The sequence below is a fragment of the Phaethon aethereus genome (genome assembly GCF_964289735.1).
Source record: "Phaethon aethereus genome assembly, chromosome: 9".
Classification (NCBI taxonomy): Eukaryota; Metazoa; Chordata; class Aves; order Phaethontiformes; family Phaethontidae; genus Phaethon; species Phaethon aethereus.
Window position 1 is genome coordinate 14964169 of NC_138585.1, and position 21736 is coordinate 14985904.

Consider the following 21736-nt stretch of genomic DNA (forward strand, 5'->3'; position numbering starts at 1 on the left):
ACTTCTCTCGTCTTGCTGAATCCTGTAGTTCTGCGTGGCCTTGGGTTGAGTTGGTGCAGGTTGAGATGCCAGTCAGGGCTTGAAAGAGAAATTTCTTGGTGCGTGGCGGGTTGTTCTCGCGCACCACGCAGAAGCAGCTCACCGCCTGCCCGCGCTGCGTGCTGGGGGCTGTAGGCCGAGGCGCGTGCCCTGGGTGCGCAGGGATGTGCTCCTCACTGCCGTGCTGAGGTGGGGATAGGTAGGAGTTTCTCTGAGGTGAAGGCATCGCTGGTTTATGTGAGATGCTCAGTTTTGGAGTGGGGGGGATTACTAGGAGGGCGAGATTCTCTGAAAGATTCTTGTTTGACATGGAAAAGTCCTTTGGAAGGGTGAAATCTCAAGGCCTTTTTTTGTAGAAAGCCTGGTGAGAGCTTGCTTTGCAGCACCATGTTGCTGGTAGTTGATACCCCTAAGTGCCATGTCCTTCCCGAGGAAGGGATGCAGATTTTATCGGTCTTCGGTACTCTAAAGTTAACAAAGAACCTTTTTATTTTTAAACAAAAAATACTCCCTTTGGCTTTTTTTTTTTGATGTAGCAGCTGGTTTTGATCCATGGTGGTATGTTCTTGTCAGCAGTTCAGGCATGTGAGAAGCTCTGCTCTCCCACCTGATTTACTCCTTTTTCAGTGATGGGGTTTGTCCCCATGTCTGGTTGTGGGCTTGGTACAGCAGAGCTTCAGCCTTGCCCCTGGAAAAGGGTATGTCGGGGTGGAGCCCTCCCCTCCCCCCGGTGTTGTTGGTGCTGAAGACTGACACGGTGTCAGCTATTCCAGTTAGGTCTGCAGAACTTGTCCAGCTATTCCAGCAGTTCCAGCTGCTGCTTCTACTGATCAGCCAGGTCCTTGGCTTCCAGGTTTCTGATACACTTGGACTTGTTGATTTCACTAAGGAAGTATTTCTAAACTGTGGATTTCTGTTTGACTTGCTCTTTTAAATATTATCATTATCGCTACAATGATTGCTTTCCTGTTCCCTTTTTTGTTTGGAAATCTATACAACTTTCCAACTTTGTGGTATGTTTCATGCAGATCTACCTGTATTGCTACAGCTTTCTAGCTAACTTCATGGCACTTCTTCCCTCTCCTTTCATTGTATTTTTAATACCACTGATAAGTCAGTATTGTGTTAAGCTGTTGAAATGAGACTCGTTGGTTATCAGAGGCTCACTACTGTCCTGTGCGGCGTGAGCTCGTGTGTGTTATTTCAGGCTACATCAAAAATAGCCTGTTGCTTCTTGTGTGTTCTTGGGCTGTTCCAAGAAGCTATCACTTGCAAATACTGAGAGGTGGTTTAACTGAACTGTGTGCTGTTTTGCGTTTGGCCACTTAAAATATAGGACACCCTTTTTACCTCCAGTATCTATTTTTACAGACTAAACTTTATTTTTAAACCTCAGGTTGTGCGTGCAGGAACTTTTGATCATTTTCTTTTTTAAAGACTTTCTGTGTGTAACTTGGTATACTGCTTTTCTGTTCAAATAAATACATGGCTTATGACTACTTAGAATTTCATCATTATTTTTATATGCTTTTATTATGCTTGATTAGTACAAATATAAACAAAGAATACTTGATTTACAAAGAGGTTTATCAGTACTTCTCAGTGTAAGCTGAGCACCTTAGAAATATTTGCAGTCAACAGTAAAGGAAATTTTGAAGCTTGCTTTCAAGCCAAGAGAAATTTTGCACACATTTTGCAGCTCTTATGATATATTCATGCAACTTTGTCAGCTGCTAAGTTATTAACTGCCTGTGATCAAATCCTGACTCTCCCTTATCTCTTGTAACAGCTAATGTTTCTGGCACTTCAACAAGGATGTTGGTGTTTCGCTTGTCAGTGGTGATCAAGCTTTTCTTCCAGTTGGATGCATCTCTTTGTCCTGACAAATGCGACTGCTCTTCAAAAAATGCAATTCATTGCTCTGGTCCCCACATAAAAGACCTGGAATCTTTAAATCTGCCTTGCAACATGACAAAAATCCACATAACAGACACTAGTGTAACATACTTGCAGGATGTTTTTTCGAGAATGGTGGAACTGCAGCATCTCATCTTGTCTTCAAACAACATCTCTCTAATTTCACCAATGGCTTTTAAAGGCTTGAGAAGGCTAAAAGCCCTCAAGCTGCTAGATAATAAGCTGGTCAAGCTTCCCCCAGAAGTGTTTGATGACATGGTACAGCTTCAGCAACTGATCATTGAAAATAACAGGTTGAAATCCATCGAAGATAGTCTGTTTGATAAACTAGCTAGTTTGGAGGAGCTTTTCTTGAACAAAAACCAACTAACAGCACTTCCTAGTGGCGTGCTGAAGAAACTGGCCAAACTCAAAGTACTAAACTTGTCAAGAAATTGTTTGGCCGCACTGCCTAGAAATATATTTAGTGCGTTAACCAGGCTTGAGAAGCTGATGCTGTATTTTAACAGGCTGTCTTCAATAGAGACTGGTATGTTTGATAGCCTGAAGGAGCTGCTGGAACTCTTCCTGCATTCCAATAACATCCAGTCTATTGCCCCTGATGCATTTCATTGTCTTCATAAACTGAGAAGCCTAACGCTCTCCAGAAACAAGCTTGAGGTTTTGCCTCCTGGGCTCTTTCTCCACTTGCATGACTTGTCCAAATTGACCTTGTACAGGAACCCACTGAAGTCTCTTCCAGAAGTATTGTTTGGAGAAATGAGGCATCTTGGTAGCCTGTGGCTGTATCACACAAAGCTCTCAACAATACCAGATTTTGTGTTCAGTAACTTGACAAATTTAGAGCTTCTTGTGCTGAGTTTTAATCCGGAGCTTAGTGTTCTTCCTAGGAATGCATTCAGTGGTCTGAGTGAACTGCGGGGTCTTTCTCTGCATACAAATAATGTTTCCAGTCTGCCAGAGGGCATCTTCCTGAGCCTTCAGAAACTGCAGAACATTTCCCTTTTTGATTCAAGGCTTGAGGCTCTTCCTAGAAATCTCCTTCATAATCTCAAGCACCTTCAGAAAGTTTACCTCAATCATACTAAGCTGCAGTCTCTTCCTGGAGATTTCTTTACTGCTTTACCTGAGCTGCAAGAAGTCTTCCTTGACGACAACCCTTGGAAATGTGATTGCCAAATTCTTGGCTTCCAAGAGTGGCTCCAAAAGAGCATGGAGATAGTTAAAAATGTGCCATCTCTAATGTGTGACAGCCCGCTAGCATTACAGAATATTTCTCTTGTGGCCCTAACAGATGATCACCTGAAGTGCCTACCAACCACAGCCATTACATACCAGATGTTCAGCTCAACTTATTCCCAGGCTTCAACTTCTCTTGTGACAGAGCACTTGACATCATCTTGGGAGACTAGTGTAACAGTGGTGTCTGACATGGATACCAGCACACCCACATCAATTCCTCCAGGTTTCATCTCCTCACATGTTCAAGCTGTTGGATGGCCCAGGTTTCATTTCTCAGATGTTCCAACCCAAGCTTCTCCCAGCATTGTAGTAGAAACCAACAGTGTCAGAGGAACAGATTTAACTACTCTTGCCTGGTGGGATGAGCTGCCAGCCCGCAGAAGTGCTAAGCCCTATTTTAATACCAGGATTGCTTATTGTCAGCTATTCTTGTGCCTTCACAGTTTGATTTTAGCACTCCAGACTGTAACCATTGTGCTCAGTCTGTATGTGATGGGTAAAACCAGGCAGCTCTTGCACTCCAGAAATATTCCTGCTCAGCCTGTAGTTCTAATAAAATTTTTAAGAAGACAGACAATACCAGCCAAAGAGGATTAGAAGCACTGTTTTGGATGCCTTTCAAGCATTTGGGCAGTTCACACTTGATTCAGATATGGATTACAAATCTTCATAGCAACAACCACAAAGGCCTTGTTTTTACAGCACAATGAAAATGCTCTTTTATGTGCCTTACAGTGATTGTAATCGCTGTATGTTGCTACAGCACTTGGTGCGTGAACCCAGAGGGAGAGCTGAAAGAAAATCTGTGGTCACCTCTGCGTGTGTGCTGCTGGTTTCCTGCTTTGGACTGCAGCCCTTGTCCCTGCCAGACACTGCTGCCTGCTGCCGTGCTCACGCTGCTCAGGTGGAAGTGGCATCGATGTAGGGAAGTTGCCACAGGGACACGGCTTTAACTGTGCTTTAAGGTTGCCTGTAGAATTCCAAATGCTATTATGCCTTATACTGCCTGCAGTGTTTTGTTTCCTTATTGGGAAAAGAAATAGTATTTTTGAGAGGAGGTGCTGGAAAAGACCTTTTAAAAATTGAGGTGAGGGCAGAATGATTTGGTGCAAGTGTCTTAGTTTTTGCTTTCTGTCCTCAGCCCCTTTCCAGGACATGGCAGGAGGAAGGGGTACTGCTTAAAGCTAACAGTGCTTTCCTCTGGCTTAACCAGAGTGAGGTAAGAAAGATGCTGGGCTAAGAAGTATAATCTTGATGCATTTTGTTGTTTTGGTTTTTTTTTGAAAGTTTGTAACATTACTACGAATCTAAATTTTAAGTAAACACTGTCATCCTTAAATTTTGACCAGTGGTCTGAGAAGCAAGGCGTTACTCGCTGCGTGATGCACTGAGTCTTGAAACCGGAGTACCAGGCAGATGCCCGGGACTGGGGCTTGGCTCCAGAGGAGCGTAGCTGGTTTCAGAGCTGGTCTTGACTGAGCTGGGAGGGAAGGGGTTGGTCTCTCCTGGGCTTGGCTAGCAAAACACAGGCATGCAGCAGAGTGGTAGGGAGCCTGCCTGGTCTGAGGGCCCTGAAGTCTGGCGACCTTTTTTGAAGTTGGCTGGGGGACATATGCATCTCCGTCAAGCTGCAGTAAGCAGTAGCATTATTCAGTCCTATTCAGTCTCAGACCTTTTCTTAATTTCATAGTATTACTCCCTGAGTTCCAGCCCTTTCAAGTGTTGATATGCAAAAACAAGTACAAGGCTAATGGTCTAGGTTTTGGTCTTCATACTGAAATGTTTTTTTAATATTTTGAATGATAGGGAGTAAATAGTTTGTAAATAGACTGGTCGCTGTCGGACTGCGTGTGCTTTGGTAGCTCTTTGATTTAACTATTAGCTGGTATCTTAATTATGTGACTTAGCTTGTTCTTAAAAGCTCTGACATTGTGCTCAAAAGCTAGGGCTGGATGAAGGAGCCTCTGGATGTGGTTCCCTGGCCCAGTGGGGAGGAGACCCTTTTGTAGCCTTACTGACTTTCTAATTATTGAGGTCTTTCATGGGTGGCCTTGAAATGGCACTTTACAAGCCTGAGCTGAAGAGAGCTTGCATTTGCCGCAGGCGTGTGGCCTGTTCCCTGTTGTGTGCTACTCTAGGCATTGAGAATAAACTATGGACTGCTTTGCTTCAGGGTGCTCTGCTGCTGGACTTTAATTCCTGTTGTAGGCCGTGAAAAGAGGTAATGTGCTTCGATAGTGTTAAATAACCATCATCTTGCTGGTGAGGTTTAGCAAGCCTGGCTAAATGGTAGGTAGAGCCATCTCTAAAGGAGGAGAAATCCGTGAAATGCGAGTCGCTACGGCTGGTGCAAAGCAAACCGGGACTGGATTCATAAACAGAAGCACCAGAATATTCACTGCAATGTATTTAAGAGAAGCACAAAGCCAACGGTGAAGCTTTCTTGGTTGTTCTGGGTTGTTACATGCTAGTGTTTAAAAGGAGGCAGTTGTTACAAATTTAGGTTCTTGGTTGGGCAACTGTAATGACCACTTAGTGTTGTTCCGGCCCCGGCGCCGTCCTACCGATGCCACGCAAGCATCTGCTCGCAGCAGGCAGGAGATAAGTATAATCTGGACTAACGAGGGAATTATACAAACCACGCTGGCTATTGTTTGCCTTGGTGAGGCACTGAAGAAATGCGTTCGTGGCTGCGGGCCCTCGGACGCCCACAGTCCGATTTTGAAGAAGCAGCAACGGTTGGGTTGCCGCGTGGGTGTATCCCACCCTGGTGTCTGACCTCTGGAAGAGCAGCAGCTGCCACCCGCCCGAGCCCTCCGCTGGCTGCCCAGCCCTGCTGCGGGGCCGGCTGGGCCTCCGCGCTGCTCCTTTGGCTCCCACTCTGCAGTCGCTGAGCTCTTGGCACGTGGGGGCTTTGGCACGTGGCTGCGCACAGTCAAGCGCTCAGAGGAGGATGATTCGTCTCTACATGCTGTCATCGGGCTTCCCCCATGCTTGAGCCAGACGGGGAAGTGAAGTCAGCAGACAACAAAAGGCAGGAGCAGTACGAGCCTGGGGTGTTTTACTAACTCTTCCTCTGAGGTGTCCTGTTTTGAGCTGCCTCTGATTCATTGCTTGTTGCCCAGCAGAGCTCAGCCCTTCCTGCAAAACTCCCTGGCCTGGGAAATCCCAAGATAGGCTTGTTTATATCCCATCTCTGCTTCCCCTGGAGGAGGGACGGCCCTCGCGGTCAGCGTGACGGCGCCTGTAGCTGGTGGGGAAGCGGCAGGGAGGGTTCCTTGGGGAATGTGCAGCTGCACCTCGGACCCTCTCCCTGGGCAGCATTGCCGCACTGGTGTCTCAAGGTGCCGATGGCTTGCCATCGCTGCTGTACTGGCAAGGTTTCTCCCAGTCCCTGCAGCCCACACCTTTACGAACTACTGCCTGGCCTCTGCCACCCGGCTGGGCCGGGGACAGTGGGCTGGAAAAGGTTGGAGGTATCTAATCCCCAGTCCAGGAAGGGGTGGATTCAAAGCACGCCTGTGCTCGGCAGCTGAGGGGACCCGCTCCACACCCTGGGCTGCTGTGCGGGCCTGGGATGCAGAGTCATGGTTGGCAGCCCTGCGTGTCAGCCAGACCTCCCAGTCCCAGGAGCCGCCTTCAGGAGCGCTTGGAGTGCGTCGCCAGCGCAGCCCAGCCACGGGTGTTCCGTGACTCGCTCGGTTCCCTCAAACGCTCATTGGTGCGGCGGCTGCTCCTGCGCTCTCTGCTTTGGAGCAGTGGGAGCCTCCAAGCGCCGTGCTGGGCTGCGGGAGTACGCAGCGTGTTTCCAGCCTGACCTCACCACAGGTGCCGTTCTTTGGTTGTCAGGACTGGAGCGCACAGAGTCCCCTCCTAACAGCCTGAAGAGCATGGTGGCACGGGGCAAATTAACTGCTGTTCTGCCTGCTTCCCCGCTGCTGCAGGACCCTTCCAGGCCACCCGTGTGCTGGGCTCATGTCCCCAGCATCTCTGCCCTTTCTGTCTCACCTCTGCCACGTGAGGCCAGCAGCTGCTGGAGGGCCTTTGCCGCTGCTTGCAGAGGGGAGGGAGCTCAGGTGGGCACCTACTAAATACAGCTCAGCCCTCCAGCGTGTAGCAGCAAGATCGGAGCCTGCACCTTGGATCCTCCCTCTCCCGGTGGCAAAGAGAAGCTGGGTGATGGCAGATGTGCTCAGAGGAGACACCCAGCAGCGCTCTGTGGTTCAAGAGTGTGTGTGACTGCTGGCTGCAAGGCGGGAGCTCTGGGATCCTCTGCCTGACGTTCCGGAGCATTGGCCGCGTCTCCTCCAGGCCTCTGACCAGCACATCTCGCCTGGGGAAGCTGATTCAGCAGCCATGATATCAGAGCGCAGCATTTCCTAGGGATGACGGAATAGCGGGGAGGAGATGTAGCCAAAGGCATGTACCCGCGGGACAAGGCTGGGGTTGCGAGTGCTTACAGACTCTCCAAGTGAGCAGGAGGCCTGAAGCTCCCGCTTTGCATCCAGAGATGGGCAAGCTGTGGAGGTGTTATGCCTCCATTTTCCTAGCCCGAGTCTGGATTCACATCCCCTTGGCTCCTGGGTGTTCGTGGGCCCATGAGCCCTGGCAAAGCCTCTTGCCTGGGACGTGGGGGGTGCATCCCCCTTCATTGCAGGGTGGGGGGCTGCTGATCCAGGCTCAGCCCCTCTTGTGCAATCGCTGCTGTAGGACTGTCGTGTTTCTCCGCAATGTGCCAGGCTTCCAGCTGTGCCTTTGTGTGTCTCTAGATGAAAAGAAAAGCCCAGGGCAGGGAGCCAGCGACGGCTGGCAGCGGCTCCCCAGCCTGCTGTGCACTTCTCTGTCGGCTTCCCCTGGGTGCTGGGGGGAGATGGGGCCCCTTCCCCCTTGGGGTGTCAGGAAGGGGTCCCTGGGGCATGCCCTGGGGCCAGGGCTGGCTTTACAGAGATGGAGAATGGGGAGAAGCTGGTCCAGCAAACACCTTCCAGTGCATTAGCAGGGACAGCCCCCTGCCATTGCCTCCCGCTCCAGCTGGTCCTTCCCCCCTCTCACAGCGCCCATTGGACAAGCTCTTTCCGCTTCGGATTATCTCTGCAGGCGGATTTGGCCGCAAGCCCCACATTCCTTCCAGCCTAGCACTGCCCTGAACCCACACCAAGCCCTGTGTGCTGCTGCTATCGCGTGGGGCTCGGGCCAGGGTCGAGCCTGGAGGAGACGGTCCTCCTGGCGCTCAAGTTCCTAAATGCCATTTTCCTTGAGCTCCAAGAGGTTTTGTGGTGGGTCTCATGCTGGTGCTTGGATGGAGGTTAGCCTGATGGACACCCCTGCTGCCCACCCTGGAGGGACCAGGGCTGCTGCTACTTCCCAAACCTCCCACCCTGCATGTGTGCTTCCCCAGGGAAGGCAGGACCCATCCCCTGGGGCAGATGTAGATAAGGCAGCCCTGGCCCTGCGTACCTCGAGTGGAGAGCTGAAAATGCCATGGCGGCTGGATCGCTGGCCCTATGGAGGAGCTCTCTTACTTGGGCTCCTCAAAGGGTTGGGGGTGTGTGCAGTGGGGAAGGGGCTCTCTGATGGATGGGAAGGGACCCAGCACCAGTACCCAAGTGACTTAATGTATCTTGCTTCACTCCTCAGTCATGGCTTAAGCCTACATGTCCAGCTGCATGGCTCAGGCCTGGAGGTGACCCCCACATGCTGGAGCACCAAGGGGACCCCTCCCCTGGCCCCGAGCCCAGCCCTCCACCCTCCTCCTCCGCTGCAGTAGAGCAGAGTTTGGCCCGATGCCCTGGGCCAGCTGGTCTCTGCGAGCATGGGGGGCCACCATGGGGGTTTCTCAGAGCATGCTGGGCTTCGCAGCAGTGCAAAATAATGGGGGGGGGGTGTGTGTCTGAGCCCTGTGCTGTGGGGAGCAGCAGGGCTTGGGGACATCCTGTCCCTCCTAGGGGTCCCAATTCCTCCAAGAGCCGGAGGTGTGGGGAGCAGGGGCTGAGGCGAGAGCTGGGGGGGAGCGGGGCTGCCGGGCCGCGCAGCGGCGTGGTGCGGGTGAGTGTGCTCAGCTGTTTGGCAGATGAGCAATGTACTCTCCTGGCCAAGCCCACAAGCTGCTAATTTTAGCGATTACATGAATTTTTCCAAGCAGTCTTGAGTCCCTTGGTGATTCAGAGCCACTCAGCTTTGCTGCGCCCGTCACCCTGGCTGTGGGGATGTGCTGGACATGTGCCAGCACAGTCGGATCTGGGACTGTCCCGCTGTCCAGGAGTGCCACCCACCTCCCCAAAAATGGTGGATGCTGCTGTTCTGGGGCTCCTGGGCCCGCCCTGGTTGTTGGTGTTTTGGAGCTGAGCTCAGTGCGGGGAAGCACCAGGGCTCGTGCAACAGGCCACAGGACAGACGGGAGCCCTGGTGGGGCTGGGAACCCTGACCGTGTTGAATGCAGTTGGCTCAGTGTGGTCAAGGGTTGCCTGCTCCTGGTCCTGCCGGTCTCTGAGAGTCCCAGCCAGGGTTATGTCAAAGCTCAAGGCATAACAGTGGCTGGGACCGCTTGCCACAGGACCTCCGGCCCTGCAGGGGCTCAGCAGCATGCGGAGAAATGCCTGCAGAAAGCACCGGGGGCAAGGGCAGCTCCAGCCCAGACTGTCACTGCCGCCGGCGGCTGGGCTGCGGGGCAGCACCCCGTGCTTTTGCTTTTCCCTGCACAGCGGCATTTGGCCACTAGGTTTGGTGAGGAATCGGAAAACCGTGTTTGTGCAGGCAGCAGAGACAGCGAGGAGGGCTGGGGTTCTGGGGGAAGGAGTGACCCTTTCCCCCTGAGCCCTGATCACAGGTTTCACTGCCAGCCCCATCTCACAAGGACAGAGGGTCTGGCAGGTGCCCGCCCTTGGGCTCTGTCGTCCCCTTGGCGGCGTAGGGGTGCGGCAGTGACTCCATGCCCACCCGAGCTTGGTCTGGGAGGTTCAAGCCCTTCTCTAATTGCCGCAGCTGGAGCTGCGGAAGGTCCCCAGAGCACTGCTGGACCCTGGGGCTTTTCTATGGCACGAGGTTTGCTCCACTCCATCCAGCGCCGTGTGAGCTCCCAGCTCCAAAGGGAGCAGCCTCCCTTTGCAAAACGCTTATTTCACCCTCGATCACATCCTCGCGCTGTCTCTTGGGAGCTGCCCCACTCTCCACCAGATGTGCGGAGCGTGTCTGTGCTGCTGTCCTGAGCTCTCACACCCTCTGCTCCTCTCCCTTGCGCGTAGCCTGGGGCAAGATCCTGCGCGCTCACCTCCTGGAGCGGCTCCCTTTCCGCTGTGGGTGCGGTGCACAGGCTTGCTCAGCCTTGCTTTATTTTTAGGGATGTCTTGAAAACAGACTCGTCCTTCCCAGCCAGGGCCTGGAGCCAGGTTCCTGAGGCCTGGGTAGAGACAGCTGGGGTTTTGGCAGGGCTGTTACTTGGGGTCCTCTGAAACTTTGGATGCTCTGCGTGGCCATAGGGACCATAACCTGCTCATGCCTCCCCTGGGGTCAGGGTGTTTGAGGGTACCCATTGCTGCATCCCTGTCCCTCCTGGGGCAGTGCTACTTGGAAGGAGCTGAGTCTGACATTCCTCTGTTGGACTGGGCTTGGAATGGTGGTTTTTCGGAAGTGCTGGGGTTTAATTTCTGTGTTTCCTTGCTGAAAAGCTCTGTGCTTCTGGGATGAGTCAGAGCAGGCAGGAGCCCAGCGGCTCTGGCGCTGGCAGTGGGCAGACAGAGCCGGTGATAAGGGTGCGATAAGGCCATGAAAGCCCTGCTCTTGTGCCAGGCCTGCAGGGAGCGGGCAGCTCCCAAGCCTGCTGCCTGACCTCCAGCTGCATCACTGTCAAGGAAGCGGGGAGGTTATTTTGGGAACCACGATGCTGGGAAAATCTGCTATGTCAATAGAGCGTGAGCTAAAGCACTTGTGGGTGGTGATTTGAAATGCCCCTTTTCCATGCCCAAATCCCTGGGCTTTGCCTCAGGAGCAGGCAGGGAGCATGGCTGGGGGGTAGCCCCAGCCTCGGTGCTCACTCCCCAGCTGGGAAGATGTCCATGGCCATCCAGCATATCCCACGGCCCCCAAGCAATCTGACATTATCGGCAGCGGTTGCCTCCAGCTTCCCATGATCTCTGCCGCCTTCCTCCATGCCTGGCTGGAAACTCCCCTCTCCATCCCTGCACTTTGCTGTTTATCCTGGTCTGGTCCCTGCTTTGACCAGGGTCCCCATCCCCTGTGCTGCCCTGTGCCCTCGCGGCACAGCACGCCGTGGCATGGGGATGGAGGCAGGTTTCCTCTCTGGCAGCAGCCCCATGCTGTTACCTTCTCCAGCAGCTCGTTAGCGCTGGCTGGGACCTGAGCAGGGGCTGCCGCAGCCAGCGGAAACATGGGTGGGCTGAGACGGGATTAGATGTGGTCAGGGAAATTCCAGCTGCCCCGTGCTAAGCACGGGGCTGCTCCAGCTCCAGGAAGCCCAAAGTGGTCACAACGTGCTGGCTCTCCTTAGCTGCTTCCTTCCCGAGTATCTGTTCCCGGCAGCTGCTGGACTGGGGCTGCCCTGGAGAGGTGGGTGAGGGGGGGGATCTGGGCTGGGTGTCGGGGACCAAGGGCACCCCCGTGCACCCATGTGGGCTGGAGGGGGCAGGGAAGGGTTGGCAGCAGGCATCCCTGAATGAGTGGATGGGACAGGTTTGTACACTGCTTCCCGAACTCAGGGCTCCATCACCCCTGTACCAGGGCTGCTGAGGATGAAGAGCAGCATATGGGCGGCAGCGCAGCTGCAGCAGCCGCTGGGAGACGGCAGCATGTGCTTCCTCGGGGCTGCAAGGCTGCGGGCAATTGATGCTGAAGGGGTTCCTCAGTGCCCGCAGGCACGGCAGCGCAGATGGGAGATGCTCTGGCTTGCTGAGGGCTCTCTGAAGCAGCCTGGCCTCCGGTTCGCACCAGCAACGCCGCTGACCCCTGTTTGGTGCCCGCTCCCTGGCTGGGCTGGGCGAGGTGCCTGCAGGGCATAGCCCTGGGGTGCGTGCTGGTCGGTTCCTGGCCCATTTGCATCTGCAGTTGGGGGCAATGAACAAGCGCTGTGGCCCTGGGCAGGGTCGGCACGCAGGGGGCTGCCTGCGCTGCCGGCCCTGAGCTGGGGCATGGCCGGAGGTCCTGGCACTGGCAGAGGTTGTAGCCGGGGAGGCAAATGCTGTGCGTGTGCCGAGGCAATGCCATGGAGCAGCCCTGGTGTGAATGCGTAACAGCAAAGGGCAGGATTGTGCCCAGGGGCCTGGCTTTGCCTTGCCTGCCCCTGTGGGATGGGGCACCCAGCGGTGTTCCACCGGGGACCAGGGGGGCTCCCAGGGCCGAGCTGCTACCTGGACACTGCCTGACATGAGCAGTGTGTTCACGGAGCCGTCTGCTTGTCTTCAAACAAGAGCACTGGGGTTCAGGAGAGGGAAACCCAAAACTCCATCCTTGAGACGCCTGCTCTGTTTGCCGAGGAAATAGGAGTTGGAAGCAGCTCTGCTCCAGCGCTTTCCCTAACCCCGACGCTGCCCCTGTGCTGATTCATTGATTTGGACGGGTTATATACTGGGAGGGGAAGCATGAACCACACTCGACTCCGTTGCCAGCACGGAGCTGTGCTCACTCGGCGCTCGCGGCTGCAGGACACTGGGGTAAGTCTCCTCTCCACTACAGCCCCTGCAAGCCCAGCCCTGGGCCCAGGGGAGTCCTGGGGCAGCTCCGAGGGGTGGTGGTGTGGCAGCGGGGTGTGCACATTCAGCATCTTTTGATTTGATGGAGGTGTTTGTCTTGCAAGGTTTCTCCAACTAACTGAGCCCGCTTAGGCATTGTGGGAGCTGCAATACTTACATAGGCAACATATCTTAAATAATAACCCATAAAGAAAATCAAGGGGGGGAATGTAACATTTAGGGGGGCTGGGGTTAGGAGCAGTGGGATGCTGAGGGGCTGAGCAGTAGGGAATATTCAGCCCCTTGGTCTGTGAGCTTTTTGTCCCTAGAAGAAAAGAGATAAATTGTTTTCAGCTGCCTTTCCTTGAAGGGTGCTCCAGCTTGGATGCTCTCTGAGCTGCCTTACCAGGGAGTGACATGAGCAGGGCTTTTGATGTGCAGAGCGTTTGGGGAAGTTTATAAATGGCTTGCTATAAACAAAGCTGTTCTTGGATGCAGATTGTTTCCATATGGAAAACATAAACTGCGCTGGCTTTGTGGAGGGTTCCTCCCTCCTCGCCAGAGAGCAAGCATTCTCCCTGAAGGGAGCCTGGGCAGAGGGCAGGGTCTGTGTCCCCAGCACCCGGGGGTGCTGTGCCAGCCGGGATGCCGTGCCTGGACCCCTGCGCTGCCAGACTTGCCCCTCTGGCTGAGCTGTGCTCTGGGACGGGAGAGCCGCAGGTTTTTCACTCCCCCTTGTGCCACTGGAAGCTGTTAGCCGGGGGCTGCTCTGTGCCAGCCTGGCACAAGGCTGCTGCTTTGATCTATGGAGCGGGGAAAGTTCCCAGACCAGAGAAGGGAGGAGAGGGTGGCCGTGGTGGCTGTACTTGTGGAGTGATGGAGGACCTGGCGTAAAGCCCTCACTCCCCCCAGGGCTCCCCCAGGCACTACCCCTGGGATCACCCTGCACATGGGTACCTGCACCAGACACTGCGCTCTCATGGCCAAAAGTGGTCAAGGCTGAGACCTTCTGCTGGGGATGGGGTGCAGACAGGGCCACCCCCTTACCAGCCTGGGCTGGGAGCTGGCAGAGGGCCCGGCTGACCTGGGCTCCTGCAGGATCCGGAGCTAAAGCACACCTGGGCAGCGGGTGCCGGTGCTGCTCTTGGCTCCGCAACAGGGGCTCAGAGCCCTTGCTGCCAGGCAGAGCCAGGAGGGTGCTGATAGGGGGACATCTTTCTTCCTGCCCCCACACAGCATCCCCAGGACCCGCTCGGCTGTGGGTGCCATGGGCCAGCTCCAGTGAAGATCTCGGCTGTTCACTGATGCAGCTCGCCGTATGCGCTGCAAAACAGGAAACCACCACGCTCCTGGCTGCTGGAGGAGCCGAGCGAGGGGGATGCCAGGGATGCCACTAATAGCTGTGGTATGGCAGCCAGGCGCCACGGCCCCCGGCTCTGTCCTGCTCTGCACTGCTGCCTGGGCAGTGCCCAGCCCTGCCTGCCCCCAGCCTTCCTTGCCTGCCCTCCTCTGCCTCACTGCCATGCTGGGGGCCTCAGTGGCCCTATCCAGGGCGAAAGCAGCACCCATCCCCGGCAGTGGCTCTGGGGGGCTGGGACATTGCAGGGGCTGAGCCCCCTCCTATGTTTTTGCTGCAGGCCCAATGGAGAGGGGAGGCTGGTGGCAGTGGCTGCTGCTGCTGGTGGGCATCCAGCTGGCTGGCGGCCAGTGCCCGGAGCAGTGCCAGTGTGTCCGCACCGCCCAGGTGGAATGCTCCGGTGCTGGCATCACTGAGGTCCCCAGCCCCATCCCTGCGAATGCCATGACCCTCCAGATCATCAACACGCGCATCACTGAGCTGGGCGACGCGTCCTTCGGCAACGCCTCCCTGCTGATTGGGCTGCGCATCGAGAAGAACAACCTGTCGCGCATCAGCCCCGGGGCCTTCCAGCACCTGCCTGACCTGCGCTACCTCAGCCTGGCCAGCAACAAGCTGCAGGAGCTCCCTGTGCAGGTCTTTGAGCCGCTGGACAAGCTGGAGTCCGCTGCTTCTCTCTAGCAACCAGATCCTCCAGGTTGAGCCTTCCCACTTTGCCACCTGAGCAACCTCAAGGAGCTGCAGCTGCACGGGAACAACCTGCAGGAGCTGAAGGAAGGAGTGTTTGACCAGCTCACCAGCCTCACCAAGCTCAACCTGGCCAGGAACAACATTGACCGCCTGCCGCCCCGGGCCTTCGAGCGGCTGGCGCGGCTGCAGGTGCTGCGGCTCTATGAGAACCGGCTCCGGCAGATCCCGGCAGGCGCCTTCGATGGGCTGCCGGAGCTGCAGGAGCTGGGGCTGCACCAGAACCAGCTGGAGACGCTGTCCCCAGAGCTCTTTGTGCACAACGGGAACCTGCAGAAGCTCTACCTGTCCAACAACCTCCTCGCCACACTGCCGAGCGGCATCTTCCTGCCCCCTGCACGCCCTTGCCAAGATCACCCTGCACGTCAACCGCCTGCGGGACATCTCCCCCAGCGCCTTCGGGCCCATGCCTGACCTGCGGGAGCTGTGGCTCTATGAGAATGAGCTTTCCACCCTCCCTGCCGCCGTCTTTGGCAACCTCACCCAGCTGCAGCTCCTGGTCCTCAGCAAGAACCGGCTGCGCTCCGTGGCGCCAGGGGCTTTCCGGGGTTTGGGGGAGCTGCTGGAGCTGTCGCTGCACTCCAACAACCCTGCGCCGCCTGGACGCCCAAGCACTGGAGGGGCTGCCCAAGCTGCAGAACATCTCCCTGCACCACAACCAGCTGCAGGCACTGCCGCGGGGCCTCTTTGGGCCACCCCGGGGCTGCGGCACCTGCAGCTGCACGCCAACGCCCTGGAGTATCTGCCCGCTGGCATCTTCTCCCCCCTGGCCACCCTGCGAGAGGTGAAGCTGCACAACAACTCCTGGCGCTGTGACGAGGGCATCCTGCCGCTGCGGGGCTGGCTGGAGGACAACCCCCACAAGGTGGGCGAGACACCCCCCCTCTGTGCTCAGCCCCCCGCCCTGCGGGGCACCCCCATCGCCGGGCTGCCGCGGGACCAGCTCCGTGCCCCCCGGCCCCCCACTGCCTCCCCCCATCCCAGCACCCAGCTCCCTGCTCGCCCCTCCGAGGCGGCGTTGCCAGAGGGTGCCTGGACGGAGCCCCCCATGGGGCTGCCGGTCTCACCACGTGAGGAGGAGAAGGAGGAGGAGGAAGAGGAGAGGGGGCGGTGGGGGCTGACGCGCATGCAGAGCGGGGTGGTGGTGGCGGTCATCGTGCTGGTGTGTGTGGCCCTGCTCGCTGCTCTGGTGGCGCTGGTGGTCTATGGCTGTAGGAAGAAGAGCCACGTTGTGCTCATGAGGATGAAGGCGCCCAACGAAGCCTGAGCGCCCGGCAGACCCTGGGGGGAGCAGTGCTGGCGGGGCATCCCCTCCCCATGGGGCCAAGGGACACGACAGAGGCTCTGCATCAGCTGTCCCTGCTGATCAGGACGGGCCAGCATCACCCCGCGTGCTGCGTGTCCCCTGTCCCTGCTCTCCTGTGACCTCCCACGGCTGCCCTCTGTCCCCAGCCCCTCCTGCCTCCAGTGCAGCCTCTGTGCTCATTCCCTGCCCGGGGACAGCAGCTGGGGTGCAGGGTGCTGACAGGGACCCCTCGATCTGGAAGCCACAGCCTGGCCATGATGGTGCTTACCCCAAACAACAGGACTTCCCATCCTTCACCTTCCATCGTGCCCTCCAGTGCTGCCTGCCCTTGCACTGCCCGCTGCCCACCCCAGCCCCTCTTCCCCATCTTCCCTGCCCGCCATGCCTTCAGCCTCTGCCCCGGCCGGCAGGCAGGTACTGGCCCTCACACAGGGCCCGGAGCCTTCGCCCCCCAGAGCTGCACGTCCTCGTGCTGCTTTGTAGCTCGCCGGCATCCGGGCGGGGATCGCCGCCAGGCCGGGCTGCCTGGGCCTTGTGCTGCGGCTGGGGCGGCACACCCTGCGTGACTCGGCCGCGTCCACGCCGCCCTCCCTGCCCGCAGGCAGGGCAGGCCGGGGCACAGCCAGCACCGTCCCGTGCTCCGAGCAGCCTCCTGCTCCCCCCGCCCTCGTGCATCTCCTGCCAGGAGAGCCGCTGGGCAGGGCGCTGGCCTGGGGTGCAGCGGCAGCCCCTGAGCCCTCGCTGCGCGCTGGAGCTAACCCTCCTGTGGCCAAGCCCCTGCCTGCAGCACCCTGCCCCCGACCCCACGGGTGGCTGGGGGGCTTGCACCGGCCCCTGCTGTGGGGCAGTTATAGGGGCGAGTCAACGGGTGTGAAGTGTCTGCCCAGGGGCTGGGCGAGGCTCCTGTGCTTGTGCCCCGGGGCTGCTGGAGCGTGCTGGGGCTGCTCCTGCCGCACCCCATCCCTGCTGCTCGCTGCCGCAATACCCTCATGCATCCTCCACCAGCTAGTGTGGCCCTGCTTTGCCTGGCAAAGCCTCTTCCTCTTCCTCCTTCCTCTTCCTCTTCCTCCCTCATGTGTCCTCCTGTATGTGCCCGGTCCTGCTGCCTGCTCGCAGCCCTCAGCAAGCGCTGGCTGCTCTGCAATTTGCAGGTGGGTGCTGCGCCGTCCCCCCGCAGCACCTGCATCCAGCAGCCACCCTGCCTCCTCCAGCTGCGGCACGGCCAGGGAGGGCTCCAGCTCTCTGCGCGCGGTGTGGCGGGGCCAAGCTGCCTGGGGATCGCTGCCGTGGGACGAGGGTCACACTTGGTGTGTGCCCCACAGTGCTGGCTGCTCACAGCACCCCAGGAGCCAGCGCTGGCACAAGCAGCCCCACGCTTACACACATGACGGGTTGCTCTTCTGGGCTGGGACTTGCACGGCAGTGGGAGACATGGACTGTGCCGTGGGGCTGTTGGGTGCTGCTCTGTGACCTCTCCATTAAAGTGCAGTTGTCCACCCCCAGTGCCGAGAGCTGTTTATTGGCGCCTCCATGGTGTGTAGCCAAGGAATGATCCAGCAGGGACAGGAGCTGTGCTTGATTTCCACTCCTAAGACTTTTTTTTTGTGTTGAGGAAAAGCCCATACAGGCTGGTGGGGCTGGGAGAGGGTTAGTGGGCTGTCGTTGCGGAGCCTATGCTGGTCCCTGGGCTCCAACCTGGGGTGAGGGACCAAGGAGGGCCCAGCCATCCAGGAGCAATGGGATGGCTTTTGGAGAGGGAGCTGAGACCTCAGCAAGCTTCTCAATGGAGACACTTGCAGTCCACTCCCTGGGGAGTTTACTCAGTGCCACCCCGGGGTGGTGGGGAGATCGCCTGGCTCCTGTCAGAGCTGGCTGCCGCTGGCTTGTGTCAGCTGAGTTTCTCCATGCGTCACTGTCTGCTCCATCACTCTGGCTGAAAGCACGTAAGTGTCCCTCCTCCTGCCCTCGGGCTGCCTCTATGGCTGCTGCCACCCCAGCCCATTCCAGCACCAGCAAGGCAGCCGGGCTGCTCCCCCGGGCAGATCACAAGCTCCCAGGGAGTCCAGCTCATCCATGGGTCCCTGTGGCCATCCCACCACCACCTGGTTGCACGTCATGGGCTGCAAAACACCTGGTGCATCTCAGTATGATGGTCCCAAGGTGATCCCCTCCCTGTGGCATTGCTTTGCCTTGCTAAGCTGTGCCTGGTCCCCCTCTCTCATGCAAAAGACGTTTGCTAGCACCATTTTCCAGTGAGATTTAATAAGTCCAGGGGGTCTCTCGGGGGGCTGCTGGAAGCAGGTGTGCTAACTTTGGTGTAGGACTGGTGCCACCCATGACAGCAGCAGCCTGCCACCATCCCCGGGCCAGTGGACGTCCGGGCCGGGACCCCGCTTGCCTGCCAGGATGCTCGCTGGCAGCTGCCTCTGGCCTCACCTCCAGGCCCTCTGGGGTCAGGTTATTTTTCGAAGCGCTCCAAGGACACGGCTTGTTGTTGCTGATAAGCAGCGAGGGGCAGCTCCGCCCCAGCAGGAACAGCTTGTCAGCCGGCTTCCCATCCGCCCCAGAAAATATTGTCCCATCTCGGTGAGCAGCGTCCCTGCGAACCTGCCGCAGGCTTGGTGGCAGTCTCCACGATGCCACATTTGGTAAGTAGTGGCCACGCCACGCGGGTGGTTTGGGGGGCCTGGGATGGGTGGGAGCTGCTGTTGGCTCTGGTGAAAACAAGTGAGATGGTGGAAAGGAAAAGCCAAGACCGACACAGCTCTCGAGTGCCAGCGTAAGTCCAGGATAGCCCCACTTGTGTGGGGTGACTGCTGCTGGGCATTGCTGTGGGGCAGGCAGCATCCCCCATCACGCGGCAGCATTGGCATGTATCCCAAGCAGGGAGGAACTGGCAGAAGTCTGGAGGCCTGCCTCAAAAAGTGCCTCCTGTGGGCTGGGAACAGGCGTGTGGTCAAGCTGAACATCCCTCAGGCAGGTTTGATGCTGCTCTGGTTGCTTGCAGAGAAAGAAGTACTTGATGGGCAACTAGAAATGCAACCGGTGGAGCCCACGCCTTTTGTCACTGAGCGCAGGGCAGCCCTGCAGCGTTGTCCCCATCACCCAGTGTGTGCAGCACATCCCCATGCTTCGCATGCTCCCCCACCCAGAGACTGGCTTTGTGCCCGTGGAGACGTTGTGTGAGGCCACAGGCTCCCCCGAGAACCTCACGGGTCCCACCTCGGCTGCTGCTCTGCAGGTTGTGGGGACCTTTGGCGAGGGTGGCACCACCCTGGTTGTCACACAGCAGGCTGAAGTGGGGCTGGGGCGCAGGGGAAGAGCCCTGACCTGCCGCACGGGGCCGGCAGGGAGAGATTTGGGAGGGAAATGCTCCCCGTTCCTGCGAGGGGAGCGCTGGGATGGTGCGGGTACCCGGGACTGGAGGGCTGCCCCATGGCCAGGGCAGCTGCATGCGCTCCAGTGCCCCAGAGGTTGCTCCCGCTGCATTTCTGGCTGCAAAAGCCGCTTCCCCAGCAGCGCTTGCCTGTGGGTGCAGATTTCTGCCTCGCCAAGGCAGGGGATGAGGCTTGGCTCCTTCTCCAGTGCAGGCTGGTCATTTACATGCTGCTGGGGCTGGGGTCCTTGCTGGTTGGGGGGCTGTCCCTGCCCTGCCCCCCCACCTGCCAGTGCTACGACACCTCCAAAGTCTTCTGCTCAGAGGAGAAGATGCGGGAGATCCCGGCGGGCCTGCCAGGGAATGCCACTCAGCTCTTCTTTGTGGAGACAGCACTGAGCAGCATCCGCAGCGGGGCCCTGGGCTCCAGCACCACCCTCACCAAGCTGGTCTTCCTCAACAATGACATCCAGGAGCTGGAGGCTGGTGCCTTTCAGGGGCTGCCAAGTCTCACTGAGCTGGAGGTGTCAGGCAACCCCTTGCAGGCAGTCAGCCCAGGGGTGCTGGTGGGCCTGCCCAGCCTCAGGAAGCTCTCCCTGGGTGCCAACGCCATCCACTCCCTGCAGCCGGGGCTTTTCATGGCCGCCTGCCACCTGCAGGACCTGCGCTTGCCGGGGAACAAGATCGAGGCACTGCCCCCCGGCATCTTCCGCCCGCTCCGGCGCCTCCAGACCCTGGACCTCTCACAGAATGCCCTGGTCCGGCTGCCGGCTGGGCTGCTGGCCCCCCTCACCGCCCTCCACCTCCTCAAGCTCAGCAACAACCTGCTGGCAAAGGTGCCCCCCGGCACTTTTGGGGCACTGGGCCAGCTGGCCGAGCTCCACCTGGATGGTAACCGGCTGGAGGAGCTGCCGGCCAGCGCCTTCGCCGGGCTGGGGGAGCTGCGGCGGCTGCAGCTGCAGCACAACGCCCTGGGCAGCCTGGCCCCTGACATCTTTGCCAGTCTCCCCAACCTCACAGTCCTTAACCTGGAGGGCAACCGCCTAGCCACCCTGCCCGCTGCCCTCTTCACCAGCACCCCTCGCCTCATCCACCTCTCGCTGGCTCGCAACCGGCTGGAGATGCTGCCACAGGGGCTCTTTGCCAACCTGTCGGCACTGCAGACCCTGATGCTCTCGCACAACGCCATGACCCACCTCCCAGACAGGGTTTTCCAGGGGCTGGCGGGGCTGGCGGTGCTGCAGCTGAGCCACAACAACCTCTCCAGCCTGCCGGCTGGGCTGCTGGCTGGGCTGCCCCTCCTCACGGCCCTGGCGCTGGACCACAACCGCCTGGCGCGCCTGCCCCCGGGGCTCTTCGATGCCAACGAGGAGCTGGCACGTGTGGGGCTGGTCGACAACCCCTGGGCCTGTGACTGCCACCTCGCCTACCTCCTGGGCTGGCTGCAGAGCTTCGCTGAGCCCCTCACACATGTGCAAGCCTCCTGCGCCAGCCCAGCTGCCCTCCGGGGACGGGCCCTGCTGGAAGTCCCCCAGGGGCAACTGGAGTGCCCGGGAGCGCCTGGCATCCCCCCGGAGGAGGGCTGGGATGGGGTGCCGGCGGAGGATGCTCCAGGGCAGTGCACCTACAGCAACCCTGAGAGCACCGTAAGTGTGGCCTGCGATGCCACAAGCTGCCAGCAGCTCAGCCTTCGCCTCCCTCCTCTTCCTCGTCCTGGGCAGGCGGCGGGGCCGGCATACCAGGGCACCTGGGTGCTGCGCTCCCACTGTGGCACGCTGCAGGTCAGCGTCCTTATCACAGCGCAGAGCGGGGACGAGGCCACGTCGCCAGCTCTCCCCACTGCACCCTAGAGCTCAGGCAGGAGCCTGTTTCTGCTCTGCTCCAGCACTGGCAACCTCTGAACCAGTGTGGGTAACAGCACCTTGACTCGCTCCGCTGCCCCTACCGTGGTCACCAGCCATCACCGAGCTCTCCACAAGAGCTGACCTGGTGGTATTTATTCTCCCAGCTATGTATTTCCTGTGTATTTCAAATATAATTAAAATGTATATATTATTTCTGTGCAGCCAGTT

At 58.0% G+C, this 21736-nt stretch overlaps 3 protein-coding genes across 3 annotated transcripts; all 3 read left to right on the forward strand.

Moving 5' to 3' along the window:
* Positions 1–1854: 1854 nt before the first annotated feature.
* On the forward strand, positions 1855–3795 carry LOC309407813 (uncharacterized protein; the record flags this gene model as incomplete). The annotated part of the gene is made up of 1 exon (XM_082003457.1): positions 1855–3795. One exon carries the CDS (start codon positions 1855–1857, stop codon positions 3793–3795), a length of 1941 nt encoding a protein of 646 aa, XP_081859583.1.
* Positions 3796–14520: 10725 nt separating this feature from the next.
* On the forward strand, positions 14521–16249 carry LOC309408112 (uncharacterized protein; the record flags this gene model as incomplete). Its single annotated transcript, XM_082003852.1, is given in 6 exon segments — positions 14521–14901; positions 14903–14948; positions 14951–15312; positions 15314–15568; positions 15570–15672; positions 15675–16249. Coding segments are annotated over 6 exon segments (1722 nt in total).
* Positions 16250–19415: 3166 nt separating this feature from the next.
* Positions 19416–21514, forward strand: LOC309407814 (uncharacterized protein; the record flags this gene model as incomplete). Its single annotated transcript, XM_082003458.1, has 2 exons — positions 19416–19698; positions 19827–21514. The coding sequence occupies 2 exons, from the start codon at positions 19416–19418 to the stop codon at positions 21512–21514; spliced, it is 1971 nt and encodes a 656-aa protein (XP_081859584.1).
* Positions 21515–21736: the final 222 nt, after the last annotated feature.